Raw genomic sequence first — 22766 nt, 5'->3', positions numbered from 1 at the left:
CAGCTGTGACACTCAACAGATTGTACTGGTATAAACTCCATTTTTAATACCTATTTTACTTCTGGTGCAGGATATAGCATTGGCAAAGTGTCTAACTTTTTAGAGAAATTTTATTTTCTGAACAAATAATAAGTTCTATTTCTAGCCAGCCTTGGAGCAATGATAATTATAACATCTGGAGAAAAAGTGCCCAATTCTGCCCTCAGTAAAAGCCAACACAATAGGATTTGTACAGAGGGATTACACTGACATGAAGAAAATACAGTTACAAGAGCTCTGGAAATCAGCCAAAAGTTCATGTCAATGAGGAATGATTATTTAAATGTTATCTTTTCAATTTATCACAAATCTTTTGGGAAACTTCTAAATACAACTGCCTGCATCCAGCCGTGCTAACTTTAAGAACATGGTATGATTTCCTCCTCTGTGTTTGAAGGATATTGTGCAAAATAGAACTCATTTAATTCATTTAGGATCAATTCATTTTGAGTTTTCTGGTAAGAAAACATGTAGGGTTTCAAACAACATTCATGGGATAAAGAAGAGGGCAGACCTGGAACTGGCCCCTAACTTGGACATGGGGTTAAACGATTTGCTCAAGAACTTGGAGGATGTCAGTGTTAGTGTGGGATCTTAGCCTGGGATTTCTATCTCAATCTCCCATCCTTAAATTAAGGACTAGCTGTACTCCCTTTCTAGATGGGATGCTGTGAAGATGAATATGGACAGAAATAACAGTGATTATATCCTGCAGTAATGAAGACAAGGGTACCTGAGCAAGGTGTTTTTAGGGGCAGTCGCTAAACCTTCTTCAGAATGACATTGGCATTTTCTAAGTTATAGAATTTTTTTTCATGTCTTCATCCTTCATATACAACTTTTCCCCCTCAAAGTGTTTCCCTGAGATACTTGCATACCCCAGCGATGAGCACAATTTACATATGGACATGGATAACATTACTACAGGCTGAAGAAAAGAAAACAAGGAGGGAATCCACTGTCCCATGGGAATCCAATGGAAATTTGTCATAGATGGATGGGAAAATACCAATGTCTGCATGAACTGGTAGAAAAGAGTGGGAGAGTGTGTTGTTTGAGATCAAGGAAGCAAATAATAGTGATATAAACCTTATGGAGAAGCTGAAGTGGCAGCTATCTAGGCTAGCTAGCATTTTTCATTGCACATTCATATGGCTCCAGCAGAGACCTCTGAAAAATATTTATTAATTGGCATGGGTAAGATTACCCCCAGGGAATGCGGTTTTCTTCATTCCTGTTTGTTATGGGGATGGTGATGACATTTCAGCCTGGCTCAACATTAGATGTTTGTTACCGTGCATACTGTTACTATGCACAGAAATTACTTTGACTTGTGGCCCAAAATGGTCTTTTTATTTTGACTTTCAGCTGCATAGGAAAGGATGGAAAATGTCAGGGAAGATTGCAAGATTTCTTTTTGGAAACAGGAAGTTATTTCAGATGCTCTAAGCTCCATTTAAGCCTCTTTGTGTAGTCACTGGAGAGAAACAGACCTGTTGCAGACCTCAAGCATATGATTTTAGGGCCTTACTAAGGCTCTGAGCAAGGAAGAGTCTGTCACTGAGACGTGCAAGCAGCTTTTTATTGCGCTGTTTTTCTCTTGCTCATACACTTTTATTTTTAATTTATTTATCTATTTATTTATTATTTTTTCTTAGGTGGTCTGTTTTTCCTTGTTATGTGGGGTGAATTGTTGATATTAGCCAGGTGGTACCTATTCAGTTATATTCCTTCATTTGTTTCCTCTTTTGCAACAAATGGGGGTGGAGTGTTGCTACCGGTGAAGTAAACAATTACCATATTGACACTTGTGTGTGAAGCCACAGTTAAATTCAGAGTAATTTGCATATCCTTAACACAACAGGGCATAATGCAGACGTAATAACATAATTACTGTATCTGTTACTGCTTTTACTATTAATTTCCCAGGTGTAACATCCTCATCCCAAGCTCTCTTTGCCTTGACAAAGGGCTTCCTGTTGGTGGAACCTCACTAACAGAAACTGGGGGAGTAATGAACAATTATTTCAGCTGTACTTTCAAGCACATTGAAATCAGGTTCCAAGGGATTTTAGAGAAAGGACCAATTCACTTAACAGATGAGTGACTCGTTTAATGTACTGGCCCTTTTTCTAAAATAGGCTGCAAGTCTTCTCTGTTTAAAGTGAAGGTGTTGGCACCAAGAAGGAGACCAGCACTTGTTGGGCATGCTTATTTGTGTTCCTTTCAAAGGCCATAGTTAATCTTTCTAGGCATTGTGACAAAAATAAGAGGGGAGAAACATAAGCTGAATACTAAAATGTCTTTTTCCATGTTCTCTTTTTAACTTGGTAGGAGTGACACAAAAATTCAAAACTTTCAGTAGACTTCAGATCAACAGCTGCTGTTCCAGGTCATCTTGTAAGTTGTTTTTGTATAGTAAACTTACAAATGCCTAATATTACAACTGGGTTTGTAGGAAGACTAGAATCTTTATTCCAAACCCCTTTGGAGACACCCTTACAAAAACCTTAGGAATCAAGTACAGAGATCTTATATGTGATTGACTCCTATTCCATCTTTCTATGAGTGGCTAACACTTGTACATCACATTCTTTTTTGTCAAAGAATTGCATAATAATTTAGGTTGGAAGCAATTTATGAAGGTTATCTGACCTAGTGCCCTTGGGTTGCCTTGGAAAAAGACTCCAAGGTAAACTCTATGTCCTCATTTCTGACATTCTGAATCTCCTGGTTCCACCCATCTTCTTAACTCTTAGTGGCTACATTTAGACTTAAGGACAAGTGTGATCTTGGTCCCTGGGCTGCCTAGATCAGCAGACCATCTGGATGATCGTTTCTGGCCTAGGTATCTACTTCATGGAGCCACTGATATGTTTATGTCTCAGTTCTTGCTCTTGTGGATCATAGCATGGCTCAGATACATAACATATAGGAGGTGGAAAATGTTCTTAAAATCTGTAGTAAGATATGACTTGGCCCTGACCCTCAGTACTTCCTTCTTTGCTGCTGCTGAGCTGTTCTGGGAAAGCAGCTGGATTTGTATCCCATCCTGGAATTTCCAAAAAGTTCCCTTGCTCATTTCAGTGCCCTGACCTTGGCCAGAACTGAGTCAAATTAGATACAGCTCACTATTTACACAATTTGTTTAATGTCAGTGTTATATGGCATAAAGTTGAATGACTTTGATGAAATACAGCAATTATCCCAAGATGTACTGCATAGGGTATTGCAGTTTTGAAATAAACCTTATCTGCAAAAACTGGCAATTCTGATGGGAAAGTAAAGAGTAATTAGCTTGGGTAAATCTATGGAGCTAGTCAGAAACCAACAGTAAAAAAGCTTCATTTTCTTTCTTTCTTTCTTTTTTTTTTTTTCTTTCTTTCTTTCCTTTTTTTTTTTTTTTTTTTTAATTTTTATTTTAAATTATTGATCAATTTCAAAAGCAATATGAAACAACATTTTGAAATATCTCTACAGCTTTCCTATATCTTCCCAGCTCTAGTGACAAGTGAATCTCCATGCGTATATGCTATTTTCATTAGTTAACATTTCACATTGCCTTAAGTAAATTACTCCAGACTTGCTTCCTAGCAGGGGAGAGAAGGGTCACTATTCTCTTGTTACAGCTACTATATCTCTCTGGCTGGACGATGAAGTGAAGTCAAAGACAAAGCCTAGTTGTTCTGCCTGCATTGCTTTCAAAGTGGAAAGCTGACTGTATTCTCAGGTGGAGCAGTCTGTGGTGAGACTGCCCTGGCAGTACAGCAGTGCAGTCCCAGGAACTCACGGTTTTGTCAGACCTTGTGTTTCGAGTGGCATGTTTAGCTGACATGCACATTGAAACAGAGCTGGCTATCTTCAAATACTGATCATGAAACACAATTACAATAATAAAAAAAAAACCCTGTCTCTTCTGTGCTTTTCCATTCCCAGAGAAGAGTCTCATGTTGTTAATATACATTTTTATGGTCCATGCTATGAAGAACACTGACTCTCTTTTCTATGGTGTTACATGTCTCACTTTGGATCCAGTGGCACGAAGTGATGGCCATGGGCCCTATGGAAAGGACTTTCAGTTCACTAAATCTCTCTCCCACAGAGCACACGCCACCATTTCCCCCAACTAGACAACCTGGCACCTGGGCTCCATCAGCATGAGATCCATTACGCTCGCACCAGCATCAGCTATATCCGTGTCCACTCCTACAAATTACTATGTTCTATGTTTCAGGAATGTACTTAAAACATAGCCTGGATCTGCTGCTGTTAAGGTCTGATCTGCACTGGCAGATTTAGCAGACATTTAGGGGCTGCACCCCTCCAGCAGTACCAGTCATGAAACAGCTAAACAACAACACTAACTGTGGTTTTCAGCAAACTTGTCTGTCTTTGAACTCATCCCTTCTTTGAGCTGATGACCTTGAGAGGTCCCATTTAACCTGAACTATTCTGTGGTTCTGAGAAAATACAGTAGAACTCTATCCCTTTCCCTCATGTGCAGGTTTCTGTGGAAAGCTGCAGGTACTATTTCAAAGTTAGCTATTATATTCAGCCCCAGTGGCTGGGGCTCCCAGGCTGTGAGATATGTTGTGGGTTTGCTCTGCCCCATGGTCAGGAAACAACTGCTGTACAGAGTGAGGTCACCCTGTGTTCTGGGGGAACAAGAAAGTGCAAATCCTGTGCAAAGGATGATTGAAGAAGCAGTAGTGGGACTGACCTCTAGACCAACTACTGTAACCAACCAAGAGTTCATTTCTTTTTGTAGTTTCCTTTCTTATTTAGGTCTTTGCTTTCCAGTCTAGATCAGAATCCTGTTTGGAGCTGAAACAATGCAAATAAGCAGTGGCTACTTGAAACATCAGGTCTTTAGAAAAGTACCCCGTCCCTTACTACTGTTTCATCCAGTTTTTGGGGGAATGGAGTGATGACCCATGAGGGATCTCTATGTATTGCAAAGTATAGCAATAAGCTTTGTCTAGTGAGTGAAAGTCTTCTGTCAAAGCTCCTGGTCATTTGTCAGTAATTGAATGTATCTGGTTATATAAAACATCTCTGTTTCATGGAAGACATAGATTAAAAAAGAAAAATAAATACTAAATCCAGAATATGTTTGTTGTTGATCTTTGTTAAGGAAAAAAAAATAGTTTCAGAAGGGGTAAAAGTTCAATTACGGCTGAAGTAACTAAACTGAGGAAACTGAAGTCAAAAAGGTTAATGCACTGGTTGGTTTGCTATAGTCAAAATTATGTTAGCTCTCTACAAGTTGGCTTTATTTAGTACATGAAAGAACCTAGCATCCCTGATGATAAGCAGAAATGATTAAACACAGATGCTTTCTCATGTCTTGTTCCAGTGATTGAGTTCTAAAACTTCTCAGCTACAGACTCTTACAGACCATTTCTCTTGCTTGAGGATGAGTGGTCAGATTTATCAGAAAATGATACTTATTTGGCTGTAATTCCAGAACACAAGGCAGTTTCACCTGATATAAATGAAACTCCAACAACTTCATTAAGCTGCAGCAGTTTTAGGTCAGCTTCCTGTGTTTGAATGCCCATCTTTCCTTGTGACAGGTGATTCTTCTTTTTTTCCCCCCCCCCCCCCCAATTTTTTTTCTCTTTTAATAACAGAACCATTGCTTTTTAATGGGAAATATAAAGGATATTGTATTTGTTTACAATAAGAACTCGCTGTTACTGAAGAGAGCTACCTGCAATGACTACTGAGGTTGCATACGCATCTCTCCAATAACACCAGGACTTCATATTGTACAAAATCCCACCAAAGGCTGGCAGCAGAACACAATCTACCATGAGGCTAAAAGGAAATTAATTTTAAAAGATTGTTTCTGAGTATATAATGAATGATTTGTGCTTGACTACAGAAATCCAAAATTCCTGAAAATTTTAAGAATAAAAATTCTACCTTATCAAAATTTAGCTGTAGAGATTTAAAAAGAGGAAAAAAAAGAAAAAAAAAAGAAAAGAAAAGAATGTTTTTCATTATGTGATGTACTTACCAAAGGCAAGTGGTGATCCTGCTTTTAGGGCTAAAGAAGTTTCAGCATAGTTAATTCTGTTCCTGATTTCACTGCTTGGGGTGGTGCTGGCAGAAGGTTTCTTTAAGATCTCCTCAATGGAAAAGGACAGGCTGGGCTTCCCCTGGCTAACGCATTCACGGGGGTCCATTATCTTCCTGGCAAAGCAGTCACAGGGCAGAAAGTCCTCTCCAGCTCTCGGTGCACCCCAGGAAACATGCAGCTGGGAAGGTGCACTCCTCTCCCCACCAGCGCCCAGCTGACCTGCAGAAGTGTTGGGAGGAGAAACAGAGGCAACCCAAAAGTGAGCACGCTTGCCTGCTCCTCTCTTCTGGCCAGCTTGAGACCAAAACTGTGCTGCTGTATCTGGGGAAGGCAGCATCAGGAGGGGGGGTGAAAAGTCTTACCAACCCCACCCACTCCTGAACAACCCCTGGTCGGCGCAAATTTACAGAGCTCTGAGCAATCACGTTGTCATCCCAGGAGGAGGTATGTTCCTCACAGACACAGGTTAAAAATGCCTTGGGAAGAGTTGCCTCATGTTGGTAGATCCTGCTCAAGTGACAGTTATCTTTCTTTACTGGTTTCAGGCTGAAATCTTTGACAGACCATTTGATTGTGTACTATTATGGAGTTAAAAAAACAGTTGGCAGGACAAATACTTCTCCCTCGTGCCATTTACTAGCAAGGGAGACACCTAGTAAACTTCTCTTACATACATGGAGTTGACACAGATGGAAACCTCCCTCACCGGCAGTTTCCAGGTTATCCTACAGCCACCCCCACAGTCATCAGACTTAGTTTAAATTCTCTCTTTCCCACTCTGGAAACCCTTTGAACTTTCCAGACAGGTGCTTTTCAACATCATCCCATCTTATCAGTCACAAGAGAAAAAGAGAGGCCCCTTGCAACACACGTAGGAACAGGAATTAGCAATGCACTCCTAGAGATAAAACATTATTTTCTTTATCTCCTGAGCAAGCTAGCTGGATAATCATCCCACCAGCAGTCAGGTATCCAAGACGGGGAAGAAGATTTCCCAGAGAATGCTGATGAATGCCAGTAATTCATCTCATGAGCTACTTCTATCTTCTCATTATGTTTTATTTTGGGAAGAATGTGTTGTTAGATACTCCTATTCCTTCCCTCTCCCTGCCCCCACTGGTATTTTTTGCATTCTTCTGGGATTGCCCCTCACCTTTTAAATTGCTATGGTTGTGCCTCCATCTCCTGCTGCCTCTCCTCTATGCCTTCGTTATCAGGCTCTTATTATTGTATTGGCAGGCCCTGCCTTATTTGTCCAATGAACTGACAATTCTTGAGCTGATATCCCATCATATGACCTCTTCATGGAGTGGAGACCAAAATTACTGTGTAACCAGAGGCAATAAACCACACCTGATAAGATGAAAGGCTTTCGGCTTTTTCCAGATTCCAGGTACTGGGAAAGGGTTGGGGGTGGGTGGGTAGGTGGAAAAAGAACAATGAAAGAGGTAAAAAAAAAAAAAAAAAAAAAAGAAAGACAAATGGTGCAGCCACTCATGATGAAGAATATTTAATTATCTGATTTTATTAATCAAGGTTCTCCTCAGGTGACAGATTGAACAGGTGAGTGTCCTTTACTCTGATGAAATGTAAGGGGTAGAGAGCGGGAAGTGCTTCTCTTTGTTCCCTTTTCATCCCTCTGTCTGGTGGCTTGCTGGGGCTGTTTGTGCAAAGGAAAACCTCACGCCCTCCTTGTTACCTGATGAGGTGGCAGCTGCTGCATGGGCACAAGAGGCCTTGTGGCCTTGTGGAGAGGACACCTTGCCTATTCAGTCAATATGCACAGAATGGTGCTGCTCTGGCCAAGGGCAGCATTGACATCCTATCTAGCTTTTGGGTGCTGTCAGTGGCTGTAATTCTAGCTGGACACACACACAGAAAGGATTTCTTCCAATTTTTTGCTTAGTCTGAATGAGAGAGTAGGTAGTTTATGGGCTGGGAGGAGGTGAACATGATATCTGTATGGAGAGGGAAGGGAAAAAAAGATGTGAATGTACACCTTGGATGGAAACCGCCTATTTAATAAAAGGGCTTCCTCTTTTATTCATGATTCCTGATTCGAAAAACAGTTTGAGTTTCATGGAATACTATGAAAAAACACAAGGAGAAACTTGGTACTTACTTTTACAAACACTTTATTTTCCCTACTAAGCTTGCCTTAGGCACTAAAAAAGGGCCACTCTTCTTGCTTTTACCAGCTCCCCATAGAATAACGGCTTAAATTCTTACTCAGTTCCCAGATGTCATGAGTCAAACGTCCTTGACCCAGCCCCCAGCGTGTTAGTTAAGCATATATGACAGTGTCTGGACTCTCTGCCTGTTACTGTGCTACCTTTTATCGGGAAGATTTCAGGCACATGGCAACTGGCTTCAGGGACTGGGATCCTCTGTTTTTTTTAAGCCACTTCTTCTGTCCATTTTTTCCAAAAGCTGTATGTAGATACAGCCTTGGAGTTGTCTGCTTCATTTGCCAAGAGAAGCCCAAGAAAGACACACTTTCCTTTGCCATTAAAAGTTTTGTCTTTGGTTTGTTATTAAAGCCTCTTTGCATTCAAGAGTCTCATTTCTTGCTGCAGGAGGAGGAAGTGTAGTATTTTGGGGAAAGTCTGATAGTTCCAAACACTCCTTCTGAAAGGACTCATATATTTGGAGGTCCCCGGCCGGGTAAATCAGCCTAGAGACTCTCTGTGCAAAAAAATACACCTCTTATCCCTCCTCAGTTCTATAGTTCCATTTTTGCCCAGTTAAAAACACACCATTTTGAAAAGATGGGACGTAGCCTTCTGGCAGTGATGTATCTCTGAATGCTCACACCAGCTTCCAAAGAAATACAAGTGTCTCTCCATTAAAAAATACTCTAAAGAAAAGAGAGTGGAGACAGGCACACTCCAAGTTTTCATCTCAGTGAAATATCTTTATTCAACGATCAGACTGACAACACATAACAAGTGAAACCAGAGTATCTCCATAGTCACAGAATATATGCTGCCTGTCTCCACTGCTGACTCTCTCTGGGTAGGCACCTGCTGAGACAATGCTGTAGTCCCATGTCACAAAATCATACATTGCATGTTTGTAAAACTATTCTGTCTTACTTTGTGACTTTAAACCTCTTCACTGCTCACAGGGGCAAGTTGCTTGTCTGTGTGCATTTGAGTTTAAATGAGATGCACACACACAAATTTATAACTTGAAAGCCTCCTTCTGAAGGTTTTATTTTTATTCTGCCTTATTGTATTGTTCTTTTTATTAAAACTGAAGGCAACGCCATCTGAGAAATATATTTTTATTCTTCTATATAGAAAAACATAACAAGCTCTATGGTAGGAAATAGAATGAATAACTGACAACTCTTGAAAGGGGATTAGAAAGCATCAGTGTAATGATGCATAAATCCCATGTTTTGCATACAAAGGTTTCTTCAGAAAAAAATGCAGATTTGATATCAAAATGTTTAAGTAATACTGAAAGACTTTAACATTTTCATATTTTTTTTAATACTGAATTGGAAAAAAGTGATATATACTATTTCATTAACTAAAAAACTAAATACTTTCTTTCTTTGGAATGACTGCTGTTTTGGATTTTCTTTTCTTTGTGTGATAGTAAAATAAAGATGAGTGGCAAAAAATAGAAGCTTGAAATGCAAATGAACATTTTGCAAATTAAAATAGTTCAGCTGACCCCTTTTTCAAATGATTGAGTTGCTGAAATGTAACAAATTATTTATGTTCAAAACAAGAAATGATTTATTTTTAAATTACCAAAGAACGAAGAAGTTATTTTTCTGCCAAGTTCTAATATAATAGCTTTTGTAGCATAGTTTGGGGATATTTTTGCATTTATGCTTGACCTGGAAATGCAGATGATTCTCGTTTGTTACAATTATTGTGCTACCTGTCTAATTTAGTATATATAATCCTGAATGCAGGAAACACATCTTCCCCTGGGGCTGCTGAGCTCTGAAGACAACTACTCACACCAGAAGGCAGCTGTCTAGAAGAAAATCATGTCGTGTTGATTTTCTCAGCTCCTCCTGCCCATGACAAGCACATCTTGAGGTCTACAAAGCCTATAAGGTTTTTAAGACATGGTGTGCTTTCAGAAAGTGAAGAGTCCTGTATATGCTTACTCAAAATCAACTATCAATGTTTGGGAGCTTTTGGTCCAATATTGCCTGCCTTGAAGAGGAAAACAAAGTGTATTTATGCTGCTGGACAGGAATGGTGCCTGTTCCTGCCCCACTGATCTCTTTTCTGCACAAAGACAGTAACAGGGCAATGTTCCACCTGGAACTCCAAAGCCTCTCCTTTAGCTCCCACTTCTGTATGTGACACAGAGCTGGAGCTGTCTGGTGTTTATGCATTGCACAGAGGCCACAGCTCACAACACTTCATCTCTCAGGGCTTGTGTTCAGCCAGCTATACAGAGCAAGTCTAGGAGCTCAGGCAGTCAGAGGTCCAGGTGAATAGGTGCACCAGCAGTTGCTGGCTACAGTGCATCTGCCAATTGCCCATGTCGCCTCTGAAGCCTTGTGTCCTTGTAGGTTGTCTTCTATCCTTTATGCCTTACTGGACTCTGACAGACTCCCCCGTGACAGCTGCTGCGATCTTCCCAAAGCTCAACAGCTGGTAATGATCTAGCAGAAAGCCCACACAGCCTGCCTTCTGCAGTCCTTTTAACCTCAGATTTATTAGCCCTGTTGTCTCCAGAGATTTCTCAACAAGCACATAAATTAGAAATATTAATAAAAGGGACACTGTAGGTTTAAACTGATAGCATTTATTAGTTTTTTTTTTTTTTTTTTTTTTTAATGGCACAATTATTATCAATTGACATTTAGAAAGGCATCATAATCCATCAAGGTGAAATGGACTCAGAAAGCTATTTCTCCCAGGCCAAAAATAATAACAACAGAAGCAGAAGGACTGCAAGAAAGAGCACACAAACAGTTTGAATCCAGGTCACTGATTACATATTTTGGAGGTGTTTTTTAGTAACTTTATCCTCTGTTTAACCCATTCTCATATTTCATAATTCTGCTTATCCCCTGCCAGGCCCTTCAACTCCTTTATAGAGATTTTTCTCCAAAAATCTTTAGTTAATCCAGGAGTGGGAGCCTGGTTCTTTGCTTCAAACAGAGCAGAAGCTGTTATATGTGGGAAGGGCTGAAGAGATCAAAGGTTGTCCTTTTCATAGCAATTCAGGCCTCTGAGCAGCAATTGCCATGGAGAACTGTCCAGCACGGCCATAAACTGTCTTTGATCCGTCTGCTGTTTTGCAGATGGAAAGTTAAAAATAAAGAGAGAATTTGCTTAATTTAGCCCATCCTTGCAAACATGGGAAGAACAGCCATTTTCTCCCTACCTGCTTGTGAAGGCCACGGAGGCTATTTGTACAGAAATAAAAGCAGCTTTCCAGGAAGGAAGGAAATAAGGAAGGAAGGAAGGAATGAAGGAAGGAAGGAATGAAGGAATAACAGTAAAACAGAAAGTCCATGACCTCTAACTCATTATTTCAAATTGGTTGTAGTTTGCTAGTGAATGAATGCCCTTAGTGAGGCATGAAAATGAACTTTTTGTGTCCCAGAACAGTTCTTCATCATCCAGATGTGCAGAAGGCACTGAGTCCTCCCATGAATCACTAGCACTATGCTGGATTGCTGTTGTTTTGTAGCTGTATCTGCAATTAAAAAAAGTAGGCCTTTATGCATTTTCTACTATGTAGATGCCCAGCAGAGGAGAATATTCTAAACAGTGCCATGGTGAGGTGTCTCATTTTCCAACAGGGAGGAGACTGGCACTTCCAAATGAGCTATTCTCAGAAAAATGCCTGAAAGAAGTGCTCCTAACTTCCATCTGGAGTCACTTGTCTCTCTCCATTGTCAAGAGAGAAAGCCTCAACATGTAGTTTAGATTAATTATCAGAAAGTTAGGTGCCTAGAATACAGTACAGTCCTCCCCCCAACCTTCAAATTTACTGTACAATTTTCTGATTGCATCTCTTTCAAAGAATGACTTTTTTTTTTTTCTTTTTTTTTTTTTTTTTTTTTTTTGTCCTGTATGCTTAGCTACATGTGCACTGGATTGTTTTGTTTTGGTAGACAGATTTTTTTTTCTTTTTTTTTTCTTCTTCTTTTTTTTTTTTTTTTCAGTGTGCTTGTATGAAAAACTGCACACATACAAAGTGAACCTAGTAGTAGGCAGATGTCAATGAGGTTAAGCTGCCTACCAGTATCTTGGCTAAATGGGAATTATTTATACTATACTGTTGGGGTGGAGCTGCCAACTATAGTCATCATTCCTCAGGAGACTGGCCCAGAGTCATTCACATTCTGGCTACAGGCATATGGAAAGTAGATTTCTTGTCCTAGGAGTATTTTGAGATTTCAAGAGATGCTACTACACCAAATTGATGTGAAAAGTCAAACTGTCAAGGGCTCTCCTCCACTCCCCCACCCCCAAACAACCAGCAACCAATCAAAAAAACAACCCCGAAAACTACTTTTATTTTCAGTTCTTTGGTCTCAGCTCGATAAAACCCCTTCGTTTTGATCATTACTAAATATTCTGTCTTGCTATTGATCTTTCAATTATATATTCACTTAATTTTTAAATAAAGATGTAATCTCAAACAAGGTAAATTAACCTTTTCTAAAACTACTGGAGCAATGTGTTTCAACAATCTGAAGGGTTTTCAAAATCTTTTTGAAAAATGAAAACTCGTTTGAAAAATGAATAGTGAATAAAAACAGCAGCAGCCTGGTAGTGTACTGTAGTGCTCTGTGTGTGCATAGTAAACGCATGTGTTTGCTGCTGACTGAGTATCCTGGCCACTTCAGTGCAACTGGAAAATCAACTGTTTGCCAAAAAACTAATTATGTATGATTTTCCTAAAACATATTTATATTTTGTTATATTATGTATGCTTTTCCTAAAGCATCTGTCTGTCCTGATTAACAAGTGGCACAGTTAGCCACCTAGTCATGTTACACAGTTAAATCCATTCTGTTTTTCAAAGTCTTTTCCTCTGTTTCTGCACCTATTTTCACAATCCAACAGTCCAGTCTGTGAGGCATCCTGGAAAGCAGTTACAGCATGTATACAGATAATTTATGTGGGAATAAATACATTCTGTATTGCATGCATAATAGGGTTTTTATCTCTCTGGGATGGTCACGGACTGCAGTGTGTGCAAGCTTGACAATCTTACCTTTCTCAACAATTGCTTTGATTTCTACAAGGGAAAAAGAAAAAAAAGAAAAAAGAAAAAAGGAAAAAAAAAGTTATATAAAGTTTCCAGACAGCTCTGGTACCCTGTAAGTATTTTAACTAGTCTACACCTTTCATATGATAGGCTTTGCAAATGGTTTTGTGAAACAGTATTTTAGTTAATAGTAATTAATTCAAATGTTAAGACAGACAGATCCAATATTATATGATCACTGCTTGAACCATTTCTTCTCTCAAAGTCAAGCAGGAGAGGGCAGCGTGTCCTGCAGAACAGCACATCTGGGCTGGTACAGACCAGGTGGGGACAGGAAAATTGTCTTACATCCTTGTCCTCCATTTTAAGTTGAGTCATCCCCACGGTGAACAGATGTCACTGGGTGAGAAGTGATATTTTTATGCATCTGATTTCTATGCAAAGATTCTCCCGCAGTTACCTGACACAGTAAATCCCATGATTTACAAGCCAAGAACAACCTTGATTTTTTGTATATATGGGCTTCTGCAGCTTTGCAGGATGGAAAAGAAATACAGAAATATCTACAGAAAAAACATCCAGTAAATTAAAATCAGTTAAAGGTGGGCCACTAAAGCCTTTTTTCAGGTGATTCATTCTAGAAACCACAGGAGAAGCTGAGAGTTGCCCTAGCTGCTATAAACTTCACACTTCCCAGGGCCTAGACATGCAGTTTTAAAGAAATGAATAATGGCTTACAATCATTCATGGTTATTCTTGTAGGATATCCCAAGCCCTACTTATTCGAACAAGGTGTAGTGAGTAAAGTGATTGTGATCCATGCTCTGCCGAGCCAAACAGCCTCTTGCCTGATGAGACCTTAAGTGTAGTTTCAGGACAAGCTAGGAGCTGGGATGGTTTGTAGTGTCAAATTTCTCTGTAGGTCCTCAACAGAAATGGCAGGAGGGCATGAAGATGTTTCCTCAGAACTATACAAAGGGAGTCCCAAGAGAATAAGCCCTGTGTTGACAGTGAAGTGAGAGCAGTAGACAAAAAAGACTTGGAGAAGATATTGGGCAAGAGCATGATACATTGGCAGAGCAGACTGGGAGATATTATCCTTGCAGCCTGTCCTGTCAACACATCATCCTTGTCAGTTCTAAAATTCAGGTCAAACTCCATGAAGAGATAGCAAAAAAAATTGCACTGTAGTGATTCATTAGTTCTGCTTACAAAACTTGGAGAAAATGTGACTTCTAAATTCAGACAATACATCAAAATTTCAGTCTCTGCCAGGGACAGTTGTGTCAGGCTGGCCAGATGGCAGGATGGCAAAGCAAGCAAACCATCCACTGAGGTCCTGCAGCAACTTGGGGAAGCACAAGATATCTGTGTACAGACTAGAGAAGGAAAAACAGCATCTGCAGGTGCACCAGGTACACCAAAGGAGATGGTCATCCACTTACTGAGGAGATATGACTCCTTCTTGCCTGGAAGTGCTCGCCACTCCTGAGCCAGCCCTCTCCCAGGCTCCTTCCCTTCACTTTGGTAGCATTGCAACTTTACCCAGCCTCTCCCTGGGGATTCTAAGAAAATGATGAAGTGCACAATATTCCTAAGCTTTCAGCGTTTTGTTTTATTTAATGGGCTCCAGTGGGAGCTCCTATTAATCCACTCTGGAGAGAAGAGCTTTTGTTGTTGTTACTGTTGTTGTTTCTGTTGTTTGCCCCCTTCTGCCTGAGGCAGGTCATGAATTATGTGTCTGACGTTTTTCCTCAGCCCCTGGACTTCCCCCTAATGTCCCACAGGGGCCCATTAAGCACTTCCTTGCCACATCCCTCCAGAGAAAGGCCAAATGCTGAAGTGGCAGAGGCAGGGGAAGAGGGAGGCTCTTGTGGCTCAGAGAACAACAGGATCTTTGGAGTTGTGCAGCAAGCCACCGTTAGGATTTGGATAAAGGCAGGACATCTCTGTAGCTACAAGAGGATCTGCAGGGGGACTGAGATGCATAACTGCATGTCTGATAACAGGGCAGAAGTGTGTTTTGGGTGTCTTTCTTTCTCAAATTGCCCTCTGTATCATGGTAATTCCACTCATTTAGTTGCACAAGAACTTAAACTTCAAGGAAATGGGTGCTTTTGACCTGGAGCTGACAGCAGGTCCTTTTGTGGATATAGCCCACAAACTCCACACACCAAAGTTTATTAAACATCCAAAGTTTAGCCCCAGCTGCTAAAGCTGCCTAAACCTTTGGGGCAGAAAAGCCCTAGTTTTGTTCCCCTAAGTGACACCTGACATAGCTGCATTTGTGTATTTTGAGTGAAATTATACATGAAACCATCCCATCTGTTTCATAACCATAGAATTTTTAAATGTACTTCTGTATTTTCTAATGTGACAGTGACATAGACTATGAAAACTGGGTTACACAGGCCCTTCCCTTCCCTTCCCTTCCCTTCCCTTCCCTTCCCTTCCCTTCCCTTCCCTTCCCTTCCCTTCCCTTCCCTTCCCTTCCCTTCCCTTCCCTTCCCTTCCCTTCCCTTCCCTTCCCTTCCCTTCCCTTCCCTTCCCTTCCCTTCCCTTCCCTTCCCTTCCCTTCCCTTCCCTTCCCTTCCCTTCCCTTCCCTTCCCTTCCCTTCCCTTCCCTTCCCTTCCCTTCCCTTCCCTTCCCTTCCCTTCCCTTCCCTTCCCTTCCCTTCCCTTCCCTTCCCTATTGTACTAAGAAAGAAAACTTTCTGTAGTAGTGTGCCAACCTGGCTTCTCTTCAAGTGCTCTCTTTGCTTTTTATCCATAAAATTACATACTGGAAAGTCCCTCTAAAGAACATAATCAGCTGAGGCTGCAGAATCAAGTACTGGAAAGCTAAAGCAATGCCAGACTTAAGATTGCTTTTGCTCATACATTAAGCGAAAAATGCATTAGGATGTACTAAAGACTTTTGGAGAAGTTTGGACTCTTGCAGTAGGTGGAAGGATCTGTTTCACAAGCAGGACTGATAAATTAACTGAGAAGTGATTTATTTGCATGAACTGTCCCTCACCTGTGGTACCAAAATCCCCTTCCCTCTGTTGATTTTGTCCATTTCTGTGTCCTCTACAACTTCCAGGAGGCAGTAAAACCACAGTGTCTGTGGCACGCAACACAGCACTCTGCAGCAGACAAGGGAAGAGGAGGAGGCAGATAGGGATTTAGTTCCCTGGTTCAGACAACCTCTGAGAGGGATGAAAGAGCATTTTTCAGCCCAGAAGGCAACAGAGGAGTTTTGAGCCTGACACTTGTGTTCAGGAGCTTCTAGATGGATCACAGCTCTCTGTGGTTTGTTCATGGCTTATTCAGTCTCCTTTGGTGATGAGCTGTCAGTCACTGCCAGCAAGGCACTGAAAAAGAGCTATAAAAGTAGTGCTATTTTCTGACCCAGTAAAGGTTGACATGGACAACCCTAAGGAGAAAAGGAAAATTTACCCACCCCAGGTCAACAGAGGGCAAAGCAGCTGAACAATGCATGGCCAAAGTAAGGCAATGAGAAGCCCTCTTGCCTACCTAAAGTGAAATCTGGCTGTGGACAGGTGAGGGCTGTCAGGGGCAGCTAGTACAGATGCTGTCCCTCTCCCCTCACACCTGTCTAGACTACTGGCAATGTAACAAAGCAGTGAGTTTCCTCACTGGCTAAATACTTAAGCTTATTCACACCTTATGTTGTCAAAAATAAAACTAATTTGCTGAAATGTTCCGTTTAGTTCCATTATTATGTGAGTAAACTTTGAAAAATGAAAATGTTTTCAGATTGTTGGTGTTCTTTTTATGAACTTTATGAAAACATCATAACAAACAAACAAACAAACAAAAACTCTACCACCTTCTGTATTTATTTATGAAAAAAGTCCCTTTAATTTCCCTTTAGCTTTAGGTACAGACCTTCCCTCTGCTGGACACTGACAGCAGACTCAAGCAGATGTTGCTCTATCCTTGACATGCACGCTGAAATTCCATCTTTCCCTCATAGCCAGGAGGTATAAAAGCATTTTTCAATAATGAAAAGAGAGATGTTGTTGTCACCAAAGCAGAGCTGGAGCCCCAGACACATGCCTATGCATTAATCTATCATGGGCATCATGTATATTTGTTCCTCCTGGCTCTTGCAAAAGCAGGTAGACTTGGATGTGCTTTAGCCACAGGAACTTCCCTGCAGACATCAGATACTAATTGCAATACCTATGCTGTTGACATGACTGGGTAAATATACAATACAATCATTGTCAGCTTTGTTTCTGTTTGTGTGTTTGTTTTACAAATAATTTTCTAAATTTGGTTTACATGCTAATACACCAGTGGTAGAGACAAGATGAGGTTGAGAATCAGTTCATAATTACCTATCACTTTCTGTTTTGGTTAACAAGTTTCTTTTACTCACTTGAGGAACCATGAAGAACATGGAGTGCAAACTCACATTACTTCACATCTCCAAATCTGTCACCTTTAAATCAGTGCTCGTTAACAATACAGGTTAACTCACTTAACTACTATCTCACTTAACTAACAATAGTGATACAGGAAGTACATCTAGCTTCCATTTCACATCCTGACATTGGTTGTTAGGAGTGTTGCTAAATACACAAAACTCTACTGCCAAGGACATTAAAAGGAATTTGAATGCTGGATTCAAGCAACCTCCCACATATAGCTGAAGATCTATAATTTCACTTAATCATTTAACTAAAGTTGAAACATTAGAAAGTTCCTTTGATTGATATGGCAGTTGGAACAAGTTTGCAGCATATCAGTGCTTCTTCATTAATAACCAAGTGTTAGAACTACCAAATGCATCTGAAATATTCATTTTCTGCAACTGTATTTTAAATTCAAGCATTCTGAAGATGCACAGTTTGGACTTGGGGTTTAAAGCTTTTAATAGAGATATCACATTTCAATAAAAATCCACCTCAGGCACAACAAGCGAAATGGCTAATATTCAGTTAGCTCCACCTTAATTTATTAAGGCTATGCAGCACTAAAAAGATTGCATGCACACACACAAACATAGTCATACGTAGCCAAGAACTGTTTTCTCTTGGTAATGCAAAGTAATAGAGATACAGATGGCATAATACAATTCACAAAAAAAATGTAAGACAGCTGGCACTGAATGTGTTTGAAATAGGGTAGTGAACATACTGGGAGGATGTAATAGAGTAGAGGATGCGGCAAGAGACCATGTCAGTGCAGACATGCCCAAGCCAATGTCCAGCAGAGCCAATGTGCCCCATGTGACTGTGCAGCACCATGCAGATGACCTGTCTGGATGTACAAATAGCATATCTGTTCATGTGGAGCATCTGCAGGTGACTCTGCACAGTTAAGATCCAGCTTGGGTAATAGGCATGCAGAGAATCAATGAGAGCTGCAGCATAATCTCTTTATTTCCTGATTCACCATCAGAAAAGATGCTCTCAAACTTCCACAAAAACCCTTCCACAAAAATCCTTCCATTAAGACATTTTCACCACGTGTCACTGAGTTAATCACATCCAGAACACTTCAGTTCAAAGAAATGCAAGAGTCTCTGTGGACCTGCAAGACTCTTTTTTTTTTTTTTTTTTTGTAACAAAAAAGACAGGCAAACAATGTCTTAAACGTCATGTCCAAGCTGGTTGTTTAACCTGACTTGTGTCTGCCGGCTGGCAGTTGCTTTTTAGTGCTAATGGCCAGCTTCTCCTCCCACTTGTGTCTCCACAGTGAATTGTTGACAAATCTTTCCAGCAACCTTTTAAAAGACCAAATGCATACAAAGTGTTTTAGAGTGAGAAAGAGAGAGACGGTGAGAGAATCTACACAGGCTTGTGGCTGTGATAAGTGCAGTTTGAGAGTATTTTTATTTTCTTCCAGAGAGAAAGAAGGGGTTGGGTGGGGGAGGAATGACTACAAGCATGTGTTTAGCTACTTTCTGCATGACAAAACACGGCCAACAAATTATCTGCCTACTTTTTTATGTTCGTGCAACCAAGATTCTTGCCTAGGGTGCTGGCTTAGTATCTCTGGACCACAGCTCAAATGCTGGACTTCAAGTGCACTGAAGACCTTTACATGTGGAGGAAGTCACGCTAATGCACCTTCTGCATTGCTCATGTAGGCTTAGTTCATGGCTGACAAAATCAGTAGAGTTTGACTCAATAGAGTACAGTGGGAACATTTGAGGATACACAATCAAAAGGAGCAGATCCATTTGCAATTTGTGCAGTGTACCTGAATCTCATGGTGACTGGCCTGAAATGCTAATCAGGTCAGGTTTTGCTTTTTTGGCTTATAAGTGCAAGTTTTACAAGGCTTTCTGATTGAGGATGATTTAATGCCTCATTTGGCACCTGAAGCTTCATCCACACCAAACAGTGTTTGTACTACATCAGAGGAAAGGGGAATGGCTCAGTGTCTGCACAGCCCTTCCTCCGCATCATGGCTGCACTCAACCTTGCAATAGGTCTTCTCTATGAAACATGTAGCCTTCAGACCAATAGTCGGCAGTCACAAATACAGATTGGAAGCTGTGGATTAGGAAATATGCTCCAAATGCATGTGATGAAATTTTATACTAATGTGTGGACTGCAGATGTATTATTCACTGGATTTGTAGTCTGCATTTGCCTAATTGTCCTAAATGTAGCTTCCACCTGGACTCCTCAAGGCACTAGGCTGAGATTACAGAGCACTTTAGCACTTAAGAACACCCTTGTGCTAGGTGTTGTACAAGTACAGAACAAGGAAACACTTTTGAATGACGAGAGGTGCCCAATGAATGTAGTGATGTTATGAAAATAAAAATGTTACAGAAATCTTGTTATGTCTTCATGCTGTCCCTGGTGGAATGGGCTGCACTGAAATGAGCTAAGCCATAGCTGTAGTTTGACCATTTATACCTGAACTTCCTTCTAGGTGCATCATGTCAGCACCACGTAGTGCACAGATGTATAGGCTAGCTTCAAACACATAGGTTTGTGCAGGTAGTATTGTTCTGAACTTTGCTTTGCTGAGATGCTGTTTCTAAGACCCCTGGAAACACCTGGGTTAGCACAGTATTCCAAACAGGCTACTTAGTTTTACTCCAAGGAGTGTGCCTAGTGAATGAGTTATCTCTTACAGCATTGGCTCTTGTACAGACAACACACAATGCTGCCCAGAAAGAGGGAGGTGAACCCTCAGTTCTCCATGCCCTCTCAGAGCAAGTGAAGGAAAAACTAGAAAGCTACTCCTTTTTTTTTGGCATTTCTCAGTCTGCAGTGTACACCACAGATACCTAGTCTGCCAGCAGCTAACAGCATGCTAACAAAAGCCCTAAGCTCTGAGTTATGGTAGAGAAGTTCCCAGACAAAAAGAACTACCATGTTAGGGTCCTGGGCTCCTCGTTCATTAGCTATTCCTCTTCAAGAGCTCCCAGTTCCATTTTCTCCATCCACCTCCCTTTGGGAAGAGCAAACAGGATTTATTTTTTTTCCTGTAAAAGTATTCATCTCCTGCTGCTGCTGGACTCCACATAAGTTCCACAGCATTGTGATGGTGCCACGACATGGGAAGGGATTACAGCAGTGAGTGCAGCAGGGAGTCACTGGCATTACTAGCAGGAGTTGGAATCGGGAACTGTACCACTGCCGCACCCCTCTCCAAAAGCTTCAAACTTTAAGCTCCGGGAGCGCATCCTGCACTGCCCGTGATATCTAGGAGCTTTATCTCGCAGCCACCTGGCCCCCTAGCCAGGCAGCCTCCTTCCCTCCCTCCGAGCGGTCTGTTTCCTGCTTCCTCCCTCATTAACACCGAGGCGTGGTTGTTACCGTGACCGCGCCGAGCCGGCCACAGGGCGGCCATGCCCATCAACGGCCGCCAGAGGGCGCCGTGCGCCCGGCCGGGCCCCGGAACGGCCGATGGGGTGGTCCGAGCCCTGCCGCGCCCAGGCGGGGGACGAGGGAGCCGGGGCGCTCGCGGGACTCCGCCCGCCGCAGGGGCGCGAGGAGCTTGTCCGGGAGACCTGGGTGGGAAGTGTTAAATTTCCATGTCGTCCCCCGCTGGGGTCAGGAGGCACGGCTCCTGGAATGGACAAAAGTAGACGGGGAGAAGGTGTGGATGAGCGCTATCTAGCAACTTCTAGATGTCTCTAGAAGCAGCAGGGGGGCAGCCATATGGCTTGGGTACCCCAGAGCTGTAGGGTGGTGTAGGGACTATCAGGGTGTCCTGGTGCTTTAACAGGTTAGGAGGTAGGGGAAGTTTCATGGCAGCTGCAGGTGGTTGGTGTAGTTCCACAGGCACTACTCAGCATGCCACTAAACCCTCTCTTTCAAAAGTAGTTGAATAGTGAATTGGCATAGCCGGCTGCTGACATAACATTATTTACAGCAGTCAAAACTAAAACTGTTTGTGAAGGCTTGCAGAAGGAGCCTGAAATACTGAGTGATTGGGTAATAAAATGGCAGATGAAATTCATTGTCAATAAATGCAGACTAATGCATATGGAGGAGAACAACCTTAACTGTACGTGCACAGTGATGGACTCTAAATGAGCTATTACCACTCAGAAGACAGATTTTAGAATCATTACATATAATTCTTCCTAAACATCAGCTCAAAGCTAGCAGTGGTCAAAAAGACAAATGGAATATTAGAAATTATTAGGAAAGAAATGGAGAACATAGTAAAAAACATTCTTTTTGTTACCATGCAGACCTGTGCTGTGTTCTCTTCTTGAATGCTATATACAGTTCTGGTCTCCTGTTAGGAAAAAAAAAAAGGGCAAAAAAATCTTGAGGTAGGTGCGGAAAGTACAGTATTAGAAAATTTATAAAGAGGGTGACAAGGTTGACAGGAGGGAGGGAACAATTTATTAGACAACAGGTTTAGTAGAAGTGCCATAGGTATTCAGGAGACAATGACAGTGTGGAGCTCGTTGCCATGGGAAATTTTGAAAGCCCCAACTGTAATGAAATTAAAACAACAACAACAAATAAAACTGAGGGCATTAGGCCAACCAAAGGCTAAATTTTTGGAGTGATGCAGTTACAATTACAAGCTCAGGAAGTAGTGTAGTTTCTAGCTCCTGGAAATATATTGGGATTGGGGTAATCACTCTATCCCAGCACTACTTCTAAAGTTCTCTCTGTTTTTTTTTTTTTTTTTTTCTTTTTTTTCCCCATTTATTTATTTATTTATTTAAAAATTTTATCTGTTGGGCTGCATAGACCTTTGCCTTGAACCAGCATGGGCATACTTATATTATTATGCTACAGATACAGAAAGATTTTGGTCCTAAGGAAAACCAATGGCAGAATTCATTGATTTAAAGAATAGGGAAATCAGTTCTGCCACTAGCTGGGTCATGTCTCACTGTGCGAGGTGTTGCATTGATTGAAGCAAGACTGCTGGCACAGCATGAGCAGCTTATAAGAGGTAGCTTTGAGCTACGCAGAAAGTATCAGTGACT

The 22766-nt window shown here is 41.2% G+C and overlaps 1 protein-coding gene and 1 long non-coding RNA gene across 5 annotated transcripts in view; one reads left to right on the top strand and one right to left on the bottom strand.

The window, feature by feature from the left end:
* The window catches only part of ISX (intestine specific homeobox), a 28312-nt gene extending 20789 nt beyond the window's left edge, over positions 1 to 7523 (bottom strand). Inside the window, exons 1-2 of one of the 2 annotated variants that reach the window (XM_068664956.1) lie at positions 7278 to 7523; positions 6062 to 6343 (exon numbers count right to left, since the gene is read on the bottom strand). In XM_068664956.1, coding sequence (XP_068521057.1) covers positions 6062 to 6230 — 169 coding nt within the window. In that variant the 5' untranslated portion in view covers positions 6231 to 6343; positions 7278 to 7523. Of the gene's footprint in view, positions 1 to 6061; positions 7240 to 7277 lie in introns of those variants that run through there. The other variant, XM_068664948.1, reaches the window with a different exon arrangement.
* The window catches only part of LOC137846853 (uncharacterized), a 158224-nt gene that overhangs the window by 58214 nt on the left and 77244 nt on the right, over positions 1 to 22766 (top strand). The window lies entirely within an intron of this gene.

Source organism: Anas acuta, chromosome 1 (assembly GCF_963932015.1).
Source record: "Anas acuta chromosome 1, bAnaAcu1.1, whole genome shotgun sequence".
NCBI lineage: Eukaryota > Metazoa > Chordata > Aves > Anseriformes > Anatidae > Anas > Anas acuta.
This window is presented reverse-complemented; position numbering and strand designations above follow the sequence as displayed.